The following is a 12500-nucleotide window of genomic DNA, read 5'->3' as shown; positions in this document are numbered from 1 at the left end:
GCGGGAGAGTTATTGAGCAGTGAATGGCTGTCTGTCCGCATTGAAACTGGGCAAGCAGAGGCGACTGGACCCTGGTGGCCTCAGGCAATGTCCGCAGGAAGAAGAAGACCGAAGTCTGCTTGCCCTTCACATAACTGTACAGAGCCTCTCAGATCCCCAAGCCCGGCGGTTGGCCCACAAATCGGCCTGCCAGTACCGCTAAGATGGCTGCACTGTGTGTGCTATCAGGCTGAGATTTAAATGGGGTTTGGAGTCTGTGAGTTATATTAACATTGAGCTTCGAACACCAGTGACCTTGCTGACATGTTATTTACTGAAACGATTTCACAAGGCTTACGCTTCGTAATTGTAGCTTGTAATTTGATTTGCCCCCGTTGGTTCATTTGTCAGTTATGTGCTTGCGTTTCTCTTTTGTAGCGGTTACGTGTGAGCAGTGAGTTCGTCTGGGGGTTTCCAGGTTGACAGTCATCCAACGAGACGGGTTGGATGAACGTCCCCAGCACTTCCTGCTGAGACGTCTGGCAGGACACCCGAGCGCTTGCAATCGATGTTCGTGCCGGCTTGACGGGCGTCCAACGGGGTCTGCGTGACGGGGTCCGGCAGGGCCGCGTAGAAGGTCCGTCATTGTTGATTAATGACCAGTCGCTGCGCAGCTCTGTCCGCGTCTCCTGTCCTCTTGATCTGTGGCGTTATTTGTCTGCGGATGACCTCTGATTTCACACCACGCTGGCTCGGCCCTGTCTATGTTCCCTCAGAGGGGCTCCTTTCTGCTGACAGTGGGGAAGTGTTATCTGTTAAATAAGTCACTGCCAAACACAAGCTGAATATTCGCCACCGGCAAAAGCGTCAGAATTGCTGAAAGGGCGCGCGAGGGACTATGTTGTTGAGGAGAGAGATGTCTCCAAGCGCGGCAAACACTTTACCCTGACGGGGGAATCACAGAGCGAGGACGCGATAAAGAGCGTTTTTCATCTTTTGTCTCCACTGGAAGGAGACTCTGGATTACCACGCGCTCTGGCGTCTGTTTAATGACTGGGGTCATGTGGACATGACACCTGCATTTATCTACACATCACTTATTCATGTCCAGTACAATATGATCTTCAAACATTTATGGTGCTGTGTGTGTATGTGTGTGTGTGTGTGTGTGTGTGTGTGTGTGTGTGTGTGGGAGTGAATGTGAGTGTGAGTGTGTGTGTGTGTGTGTGTGTGTGTGTGTGTGTTGACTGAATGTTGTCTGTGTGTATGTTGTTAATACGGTGTGAGCTGTGGGTGTGTTTATGTATGTGTGTGTGTGTGGTGTTATAGTGTTGAATGAATGTTGTCTGTGTGTATGTTGTTAATAGGTGTGAGCTGTGAGTGTGTGAGTGTGTGTGTGTGTGTGTGTGTGTGTGTTGACTGAATGTTGTCTGTGTGTATGTTGTTAATACGGTGTGAGCTGTGAGTGTGTATGTGTGTGTGTGTGGTGTTGACTGAATGTTGTCTGTGTGTATGTTGCTAATACGGTGTGAGCTGTGTGTGTGTGTGTGTGTGTGTGTGTGTGTGTGTGTGTGTGATCACAGCTGAGCTGTGATACAAGGCCCCTCTCTCTCTCTCTCTCTCTCTCTCTCTCTCTCTCTCTCTCTCTCTCTCTCTCTCTCTTTGCACACTCACTGCTGCTCACTTCAAAATTCATAATTTCTCTCAAAACCTTATTTATTTATTTATTTATTTATTTGCAGATTTTCTTACAAGCATTTCTCCAGATCTTTTGCTAAATGGCGGAGGTAACCTGAGCTCAAGGCCTGTTTCCAGTTTGGCTGCGTGTCTGAAGTTGCGTGATGTATTAATAATATCACAGCAGCGTGTTTGGTGTGGCGCTGTGTCCCTGGACATGGAAGCGCATCGTTCCGCACGTCTCACTCCAAACTCTTCTGCTCTTCAAATTCCAGACAAAAGGGTTTGTTTACAACCTTAACACCTGCAGTTCAAGTGTGTGTTTGCCAGCCTCGTTACCGAGACACAGCGGAAACGTGACTCTGTCTTCTGCTTGGACTTACTGCACGTCCCAGATTATAAACAATACTGCTCCTAAAACTAACTAATGCTAATATTGCTACATGGCTTAGCACAGTATGCTGCTGTCTAACCAGCGTAGTCCAGGAGTCTGTGTGTATGTCATTCTCTGTGGGCTGGCTTGGAAAGCATGTCTGCACTGTTCTGTGTGTGCAGCCAGAGTGCAGATAAAGTTGATGAGGTCAGGCTTTGTTTCAGGGTATCCTGAGTGCACCGAGGGTGTCCGACAAGGGCCGTGTTGTGTCATGTTCACGAGGGCTGTGATCTGTCATGTTCACCAGGACTGTGTTGTGTCATGTTCACGAGGGCTGTGATATGTCATGTTCACCAGGACTGTGTTGTGTCATGTTCACGAGGGCTGTGATATGTCATGTTCACCAGGACTGTGTTGTGTCATGTTCACGAGGGCTGTGATATGTCATGTTCACCAGGACTGTGTTGTGTCATGTTCACAAGGGCTGTGATATGTCATGTTCACCAGGACTGTGTTGTCTTGTGTTCACTGAAAGCCTCCTTCCCCGAGAAGCAAAGCGTAAATAACCCAGAGATGTGTAGTAACCTGGTAGGGAGGTTCTGTTTGGAGGATTAGGACGTGCAGGGTGGAGTGGAGCCCAGTCTGGTGCGTGAGTTCTACTGGTGAGTGGGTCGCAGGGCCTATCTCTGCTCCTCACTGTGGTAGTCCCCCCTGTCATCCAGATCAGCATTTGACCTCCCTCTCCTGTGTCTGCAGTGTCTGGATGGAGCTCCCTGGGGTCAGCTGACATTAGAATGCTCCACTGCTTTCAGGAGACTCTGATCTTTTTTCCTCACACCTCTCACTCTCCTCACTCCTCACTCTCCTCACCCCTCTCTCGTCCCTCCCAGCAAGCGTCAAGTGTGACGGTTGGGCATTTCGAGAGGCTATGACACACTCAGCCTTGCCGGATCCATATAGCCGCTGGGGGGCGGCTGGCTGCCTCGATGGGGAGCTGGATGCATCTTACAGTCAAACGCTTACCGTGTGATCTCTGAAACGTGGCAGGGGTTGCAACGATGAGGGTATCCGAGGATGAGCCTATCCACAACGCACGCACACACACACACAGGTGCAGATATACGCTCACTTACAGTGTGTGGGTGTGTGTCACACCAGTACAAAAGCCCTGAGAAGCCACCCTGATCTGGAGTTCCGAGCCTTGCCATGACACTGTGCGGAAGCTTCACATCCCATTGTGCTGTCAATCCGCCATTGCTGGCACAGCCGAGCTGTCCTCCCTGCTCCTGGAGCAGATCCCGGGTGAGTTGGGAATGGAGGATGCGTCATTCTGGATTCCGGAGCGCTCCATCACCGTTCCTCCTCCAGGGCCGAGCTCCTAGATGCACCTGCGGGGATGCGGCCCCTGCACGGCCCCTGTCCAGTGTCTCACCACATCACCACACTCTTCTCCTTTGTTCTGTCGGGCAGTGTTTCAGGCACCACTGTGATGGAGCTGACTTTGGAGAGCTCAGCTCCATAACTGCCGCCCCACACGCTTTAGCCTGGCGGTCTTCACACCCCCTTTATCCAACGCCGTGCACTTCCTGTTTTGCTTTTGTGTTTTTAATTAATCCGTCGAGGCAGCTATTAACTGCAGTCGCTATCAGTCTCGCTCACGCGCTGGGAGGTGTGGGAGCTATTTACTGCATGAGTGTGCACGGGGGGGCACGCAGTGGGGGGATGGTTTAACAAGTGGAAAAGTTCAAAACAAATTTAAAAAAAACTTTTAGGGTCTGTGCGATTAGGGCAAAATTGCAGAGACAGCGAGGCGGTTTGAGGGAATCCAACGTCTGTGTCTGTGGGGTTTGATTTTTAACCAGAGCTTCTGACTAATTTGTCAAATTACCTCTTAACATGATTCACTAGATGTGGTAAAAGTTTTGATCAGCAAGTGTGACAGAAATGTAAAGAAGAGAATGAAAGTGGAGACAGTATGTAGCAGGCCGTCATCAAACACGCAGTCAGTGTGAACATTTCTGCTACAGGGAGCGTTTCATTACGTCCCACGAATATGGGAGACCTGACAGGTAGCACCTGATCTCACCTCATATGGAAAACTGTAGCCACCACAGTCACACACACAGAAGACCATTATCCTCAATCACGGGGATATTTTTACTAATACCTGGTCCTCCTCGGCTCAGTTTCTCCCAGCCTCTGTGTCTCTGTGTCTGTGTCTGTCCCTCTCTGTCTGTCTCACTATCAAAGGATCCATTTTTATCAGAGAAAGGCAGCAGCCTTGACACTTTGACATGAGACAAACAACCTTTGTAAGCGGCACCTCCCCCCAGGGCACCTCCCCCTACGACACCTCCCCCCAAGCACCTCCCCCTACGACACCTCCCCCTAGGCACCTCCCCTCAGGCACCTCCCCCTACGACACCTCCCCCCAGGGCACCTCCCCCTACGACACCTCCCCCCAGGGCACCTCCCCCTACGACACCTTCCCCTGTGTTCCCCTTCCACTCCTCACCAATCACAAATTTTCCTTATAAGTACTGGGAGTGCACACAGCCCATAAAACACACGGACAGAGTAGTGAAAGGGATGAGAGAGAGAGAGAGAGAGAGAGAGAGAGAGAGAGAGAGAGAGAGAGAGAGAGAAAAGTCACAGAAATGATTAGAATGAAACAAAAGCAGTCAAGAACCAACAAAGAACAAAGCACTGTGAGGAAGTGCCATGACAGCAGCCTTTTCCTCCGGACGGGCCTGCTCCAGGCCCGCAGGGTCGCCGTGGAGACAGGAGTCCAGTATCTCCTCTAGGATGCTCTATCGATCGCCAATCATGCCCTGCGTGATGTATCGCCCAGGTTGCAGACGACGGCTTTAGCCCTGAGAATGTGAGCTACTGCCCTGGTGTCGGAGGGGTGGTGGGCGGAGCCAGATGAAGAGAACAGGGGCAGAGCTTTGAACAAGCCTGCCTAGCATCCAAGCTGAGCTCCGCCTCCTGCTCCACCCGAGCTGCAACTCCGCCTCCTGATCGACCCGGAGCCCATCGCCTCATTAATATTAATAAGCCCAATTGGACATTGCTAGTCTGAAGCCGCCGCACCCCAAGCACACGCCAAGCACACGCCAAGGACACGCCAAGGACACGCCAGGCACATGCAGCCCTGTGTTGCCTGTGCACCAAACATGCACGTTTGACATTTTCGAGCGCCGTAGGACGAGGGTCGTTTCCCGTGAGCAGGTCGACAAGGTTCACAGCTGGTTGAAGCTCTGCGGGTGTTTGAATGTGTTCAAGGTGTTCGACATTTTCAAGGTGTTTTAAGTGTTTGAATGTGTTCGAGGTGTTTGAGGTGTTTACAGTGTTTGAGGTGTTTGATGTGTTTGAAAGTGTTTGAGGTATTCAGCGTTTTCGGAGTGCTTTGGGTGTTTGGTGTGTTTGAGGTGTTCGAGGTGTTTGAAGTGTTTGAGCTGTTTGAATGTGTTCGAGGTGTTTAGAGATGTTTGAGGTGTTCAAATTGTTTGAGGTGTTCGAGGTGTTCGAGGTGCTTGAGGGGTGTTGTCCACTTTACAAATACTAACTCTGAGACCTCACACCGCCCACATACGGAACCTTTAGTTCACGCTGTTTGTGTTTAAAACAGAGACTCCATATGATTCACTTCTCAGGTCAGCTAAGGTCAGCCTGGAGGGGTCTTGATGACCAAAGGGTCACCACACTCGACCTTTTAACCCCCGATCCCCACCCACAGACAGGATAGACTGGGCACACAGACACGTTAGAGTGAGCACACAGACAGGTTAGAGTGGGCACACAAACGTGTGTGTGTGTGTGTTTGTGTGTGTGTGTGTGTAGGTGTCTGTGTGTGTGTGTGTGTTTTTGTGTGTGTAGGTGTCTGTATGTGTGTGTGTGTTTGTGTGTGTGTGTGTATGTAGGTGTCTGTGTGTATCTGTGTGTGTGTGTGTGTGTATGTGTGTGTTTGTGTGTGTGTGTGTGTGTGTGTGTGTGTGTGTATCCATGGACAGGTTTGGTACTGGGTGGGGACTGTGAGACATATGATTAATGACCCAATTTCCTCTTCTTCTTTTTAAAGTGAAGTGTCAATTTACTTCCTGTAATTCTGTGATTTGTCCTTGACTGAGTGGGCGGAGAAAATGTAAAAGAATGAGATGGTGAATTGGTTTCTGATTATTGAGGTGGGACTCCTCCGCCCTCCACTACGTCTCCTTCCTGGTAAATGTGGAGAGTGAAGATCAACCCTCCATTTTAATCAGACTGACCGTCACAACCACTCATACTCGAGGACACTGGGAAATATTTGAAACCCAGCCACTCAGTATCCTTGATGTGAGCGCAGATGAAACAGGGGCTGAGAGGGGTTAGAAATCTTTCTTCGAGTGGTCATGTTGGTCATGTGGTGTTTATAGAAGGGTCAGGGCCTCCCTTAGACCCCGGGCCCTGGGCCCTCTCCTCGGGGTGGGGATGTGTAATCGGGAGATGACTGGGATCTGAGGGGTCACCAGGCCTGGCGGTTTGGACAATTGGTGCTCGTTTTGAAATGCAGCAGGAGTCAGAGGCCTAATGGAGATTTTCAGGAACGGGAGCGATCGGAAGAAACGCAGCCACATTCCAGCCACACCTGACCCTCCGGCAGAGTGAGGAGGTTAGGGTTAGGGTTCGGCTTTCCCTCCGGTGTTGCCTGAGGGAACGGATCAGCACAGAGACTTCTGCTTGTGTTTGAAACCCAAAACGCAATGCAGAAGCCACTTATCCAGTAAACGGCAGCAGGGACCATGGCGTCTGTGTTCGGAGCGCTCGGCGTTGTTGATGCTCTCACCGCGTTCAGGAAAATTCTCCGACTCAGGATTCAGCATATGCAGCTCACTTTTCTGTTGCCCTGACGATTTCTTAGCTCAAGGCTAACTCACATGAAGGATACAAAGCTGTGCTCACCTCTGCTTCCACATGCCCTTCATCACATCAGCGGAGATGTTCCTCAAAGAGCTGCCGGCGCTCCAGACCAGGAACTCAGCCGGCGGAATGTGGCAGCATGGCGGAGGGCCGTGCCTTCTCCCGCATGTGCTCTCGGGAACAGCGCCGGCCTTTAGAAGGCACCTGCCGCTGAGGTGCTGACGTCTCCTTCCTGGGCGAGACGGGTTCTCTAAGAGCTGCTCACCTCACCAGGTCAATTTACATTTCATGAAGTCGAGCAACTGGCATTAAAGGTGCGAGAGAAGGAGACAGACGCCTTCTGGAGGCATAACCCTAAACCTCTCTCCCAGGTGCCTGCTCCGCTCCCCCCCACACACTGTAGTTTAAAGAACACTTTGAGGAGTTTTTGCACTTCAGGCACTCCAGCAGAGGGCGAGAGCACAGGGTGAGTGTCTCTTCTGCAGTCAGAGCGGTGATGGAGCCACCCTGTCGGGTTAACTGCAGGTGAGAGACGTGCTTGCCTGAGGTAGGATCACTGCCTGGCCCCCGGGGGCGGGGGGGCGTGGCCTCTGACAGAGAGCTGAAGTTTGCAGGCCTTCATCTTCATTGCAATGCAAAACTACTTTGTCAAGTGATCTGTGCAGCGACTACAGCTCAGAGCTCCGAACACGGAGAGGAGGAGCGAGGAGGAGCATGTGCTCACTGTCGCTTGAGGGTGGTGTTGGAGGGGGGTGTGGAGACCCCAAGAGCTCCACCTCCAACTTCAGCAGAGGCCAATTCCAATTCCAATCAAACCCCCCCCCCCTGCCAACATACAGCCCCATCCCCATACACAAAGCCCCTCACCAGACCCCCCCCCACAAAACACACAGCCCCCAAACCTGCCAAACACACAGCCCCCAAACACCCCAAACACGCAGCTCCCCATACACCTCAAACACACAGCCCCCAAACACCCCAAACACACAGCCCCCAAACACCCTAAACACACAGCCCCCAAACCTGCCAAACACACAGCCCCCCAAACACGCCAAACACACAGCCCCCAAACACCCCAAACACACAGCCCCCAAACACCCCAAACATGCAGCTCCCCATACACCTCAAACACACAGCTCCCAAACACCCCAAACACACAGTCCCCAAACACCTCAAACACCCCAAACACGCAGCTCCCCATACACCCCAAACACACAGCCCCCAAAGCCCCCAGTACATGGTATTCAACGTTTGCTTTATTGTCTCTTCATTGTCTGTCTCTTTAAAGTTATTGTCTTATGTTGTCAAATTACAGACGACTTTGTGGTAGTGGGAACAGCGGTGAGCTTCAGCGTGAGACCGTTGAGTTTTTCTCTTCTGACTCGTGTGCTTCTGTAATTCAAATGTTGCGTTTTTTCAGTGCTGTGTGTGTGTGTGTGTGTGTGAGTGTGAGTGTGTGTGTGTCTTTGAGAGCTCCACTGATCTTTAGATCAATGAACTCAATCCCTAAAACCTCCACTAGATAAAATACCTCCAGCATACCAGAATAGTCCAACACAGATCTCCCTCTCTCTCTCTCTCTCTCTCTCTCTCTCTCTCTCCCTCTCTCTCTTTCTCTCTCTCTCTCTCTCTCTCTCTTTCTGTATTTCTTTCACTCTTTCTCTCTCACTCCTACCCTTTTCTATTCAGACATGCATTTTTAAAGTGCTTCTCTCATCCCTCAGTTACTTGCTGATGCAACACCTTCCAGCAGGGGGAGCAGAGGGTGTGGCCTCCAGCAGGGCCGTGTCCTCCCTCGGGGGACGAGTCCTCTAGTAGGGGAGTGTCCTCCAGTAGGGGAGTGTCCTCCAGCAGGGGTGTGTCCTCTAGTGGGGGACGAGTCCTCCAGTAGGGGAGTGTCCTCCAGCAGGGGTGTGTCCTCCAGTGGGGGACGAGTCCTCCAGTAGGGGAGTGTCCTCCAGTAGGGGCATGTCCTCCAGCAGGGGTGTGTCCTCCAGCAGGGGTGTGTCCTCCAGCAGAGGCGTGTGCTCTGCTTGAGCAAGCAGTTGGTACCAGGTCATGTGAAACCTACAGCTCTCTGCCAGCACCGAGGCCCAGCCTGGACACACACTCTTCCTCACCCTACTTCACTCTTCCTCACCCTTCCTCATCCTCATATGTGGCGCTGTGCAGAAACTGCGTTGTTTTTTTACCAGTATCATTTCAGGAAGTTTTGCCCAGAACAGTTTGTACAAAGACTGCAGAGTGAAGGGAGGTAAACAGGGTGATGTACAGAACAACCTACAGCACCGTAAAACACGTCAAGAGAGATATCAGTAAGACTTTGGCACCAAAAATAGCAAATTGAAAGGTCTCTCTCTCTCTCTCTCTCTCTCTCCCTCTCTCTCGTTCTCCCTCTACCTAACAAGATGAACCCTCCCCATGGGGCTGGCACGTCTGTACTCTGGTCCGTGCTTCTGTCCACGCTCATGTTCTGTCTGTGATCTTACACCTTGCTAGTGTGCTAAACGTGAGACCTGTGGCAGCCCTAAACACACCCTCCCTGCGATTCTGCCGTCTGAAGGGCTCCTCTGAGCGTGGCGGGCTCTTCATGTGATCAGCAGGCCCAGAGAAGTGCAGGTGTGGACGCCGTAGACCCACAAGCTCAAACACGCTTGTTTTCTGTGTGTCTGCAGGAGATCGCTGCCTACTTGATATCATTCGAGAAGCATGAGGAGTGGCTCACGACCGCACCCAAAACCCGGTAAGACCGTCGCCTCCTTCCAGTGCGTGTGTGTGTGCACGTGCGTGGACCGTTACAGGAACATACCCTGTTAGTGCCATACTGAGTAGTGAAACAGATCTTCTTTGATCAGCTGACCATTTCTGCACTGCCTGTTGTGTCTTCCCTTCACTCAAGAATGTGTGTTGCCGTGGCGATAATGAGCATGGCACGACTGTAGTGAGATGCTGAGAGATGCTGGGAGATTCTGTTTGAGACGTTGGAGCCTTTCGCAGTCCTTTGGAATGAAATGAGGTCCATTAAAATTAAAATATAACGTTGGAATGTTTAAAACTGAAAGGTTATCATCCAATAATGGAGATTTAAATATGTCCAAAAAGCCCTAGAGCTGTAGAGAATCAGACAATGTAGAATCAGACACTGGCAGAGTTTGTGTATGTCTGGAAACTGTATTAAGAATTAGCAGTGAAGAAGTTCGGCTGTTAACTGAGAAGGACAAACAGCAGCATGGCAGAGGGGACGCGTGTCTGTGGGGGGGTCAGTTGTCTGCTGTCTGGCGGAGAGAAGAGGACAAGTGCGCTCACCGTGACGATCAGATGCTGATGGTTCACACTCGTACTCCACCAGACACACACAGGCCCTCCCTCCAACTGTGCTGAGATTTAGAGGCTCTGAGCTATAGCTGGACCTGGGTTAGGGTCAGGGTTAGGGTCAGGGTTAGAGGGTGAGGGTCAGGGTTAGGGTTAGAGGGTTAGGGTTAGGGTCAGGGTTAGAGGGTGAGGGTCAGGGTTAGGGTTAGAGGGTTAGGGTCAGGGTTAGAGGTTAGGGTCAGGGTTAGGGGTTAGAGGGTTAGGGTTAGGGTGAGAGTTAAGGGTTAGGGTTAGGGTTAGAGGGTGAGGGTCAAGGGTTAGGGTCAGGGTTAGAGGGTGAGGGGTAGGGTGAGGGTTAGAGGGTGAGGGTTAGGGTGAGGGTTAAGGGTTAGGGTCAGGGTTAGAGGGTGAGGGTTAGGGTGAGGGTTAGGCATTAAGGGTTAGAGGGTTAGAGTGAGACTTAGAGGGTGAGGGTCAGGGTTAGGGTGAGGGTTAGGGTCAGGGTTAGAGGGTGAGGGTTAGGGTCAGGGTTAGAGGGTTAGGGTCAGGGTCAGGGTTAGGGTGAGGGTTAGGGTCAGGGTTAGAGGGTGAGGGTTAGGGGTTAGGCTCAGGGTTAGGGTGAGGGTTAGAGTCAGGGTTAAGGGTTAGAGGGTTAGGGTGAGGGTTAGAGGGTGAGGGGTAGGGTGAGGGTTAGAGGGTGAGGGTTAGGGTGAGGGTTAAGGGTTAGGGTGAGGGTTATGGTTAGAGGGTTAGGGTTAGAGGGTTATGGTTAGGGTGAGGGTTAAGGGTTAGAGGGTTAGGGTTAGAGGGTGAGGGTTAGGGTGAGGGTTAAGGGTTAGGGTGAGGGTTATGGTTAGAGGGTTAGGGTTAGAGGGTTATGGTTAGGGTGAGGGTTAAGGGTTAGAGGGTTAGGGTTAGAGGGTGAGGGTTAGGGTGAGGGTTAGGGTGAGGGTTAAGGGTTAGGGTCAGGGTTAGAGAGTGAGGGTTAGGGTGAGGGTTAGAGGGTGAGGGTTAGGGTGAGGGTTAGGGTGAGGGTTAGGGTGAGGGTTAGAGAGTGAGGGTTAGGGTGAGGGTTAGAGGGTGAGGGTTAGGGTGAGGGTTAGAGGGTGAGGGTTAGGGTGAGGGTTAGGGTGAGGGTTAAGGGTTAGGGTCAGGGTTAGAGGGTGAGGGTTAAGAGTTAGAGGGTTATGGTTAGGGTGAGGGTTAAGGGTTAGGGTCAGGGTTAGAGGGTGAGGGTTAAGAGTTAGAGGGTTAGGGTTAGGGTGAGGGTTAAGGGTTAGAGGGTTAGAGGGTTATGGTTAGGGTGAGGGTTAAGGGTTAGAGGGTTATGGTTAGGGTGAGGGTTAAGGGTTAGAGGGTGAGGGTTAGAGGGTTATGGTTAGGATGAGGGTGAGGGTGAGGGTTAGGGTGAGGGTTAAGGGTTAGAGGGTTATGGTTAGGGTGAGGGTTAAGGGTTAGAGGGTGAGGGTTAGGGTTAGGGTGAGGGTTAAGGGTTAGAGGGTTAGGGTTAGAGGGTTATGGTTAGGGTGAGGGTTAAGGGTTAGAGGGTGAGGGTTAGGGTTAGGGTGAGGGTTAAGGGTTAGAGGGTTAGGGTTATGGTAAGGCACACCTGCCCCAGAACTCATGTTTCACGTGTGTGATGTGGGTGGAGGGTGTTTTTACACACCTGCCCCAGCATTTGTGTTCCACATGTATTGTCTCATTCCCACATGCTGTCTTGTCTCTGGCTACGTTCTGAATGTCATCTCTAGGTTATTATTCAGTACATTGTTTTAGGGTCTAACAAGTCGGTGTGTGTAATACTGACATTCATTTCAAAAGCTTGGCCACTAATCCCAGAATATACAGATTACACAGATACACATTTACATGCACATACACATATACGTTTTACATTTACATGTACATACATGTTTTATATTTATACATACATACATGATTTATATTTATATGCACATGTACATGCATGATTTATATTTACATGCACACACACATATATGATTTATATTTACATGCACATACATGATTTATATTTACCTGCACAAACATATTTTATATTTACACGCACACACACATACATGAGTTATATTTACACGCACATACATGATTTATATTTACATGCACATACATGTTTTATATTTACACGCACACACACATACATGAGTTATATTTACACGCACGTACATGTTTTATATTTACACGCACATCTCCATCCCAGCATCTGTGCTGGCATGCTCTTCACTCTACGTGTCTGTGTGTG

The 12500-nt window shown here is 50.8% G+C and overlaps 1 protein-coding gene across 9 annotated transcripts in view; it reads left to right on the top strand.

Moving 5' to 3' along the window:
• Positions 1 to 12500, top strand: part of camta1b (calmodulin binding transcription activator 1b) — a 228868-nt gene that overhangs the window by 99708 nt on the left and 116660 nt on the right. For all 9 annotated transcript variants that reach the window (XM_081705222.1, XM_081705223.1, XM_081705228.1 and 6 more), the window contains one exon: positions 9604 to 9671. In XM_081705222.1, coding sequence (XP_081561348.1) covers positions 9604 to 9671 — 68 coding nt within the window. The remainder of the gene's footprint in view (positions 1 to 9603; positions 9672 to 12500) is intronic.

The sequence above is a fragment of the Electrophorus electricus genome, chromosome 22 (genome assembly GCF_041902795.1).
Source record: "Electrophorus electricus isolate QZ-2024a chromosome 22, ASM4190279v1, whole genome shotgun sequence".
Lineage (NCBI taxonomy): Eukaryota > Metazoa > Chordata > Actinopteri > Gymnotiformes > Gymnotidae > Electrophorus > Electrophorus electricus.
Note: the sequence above shows the minus strand (reverse complement) of the source record. Positions and strands in the feature narration are given on the sequence as shown.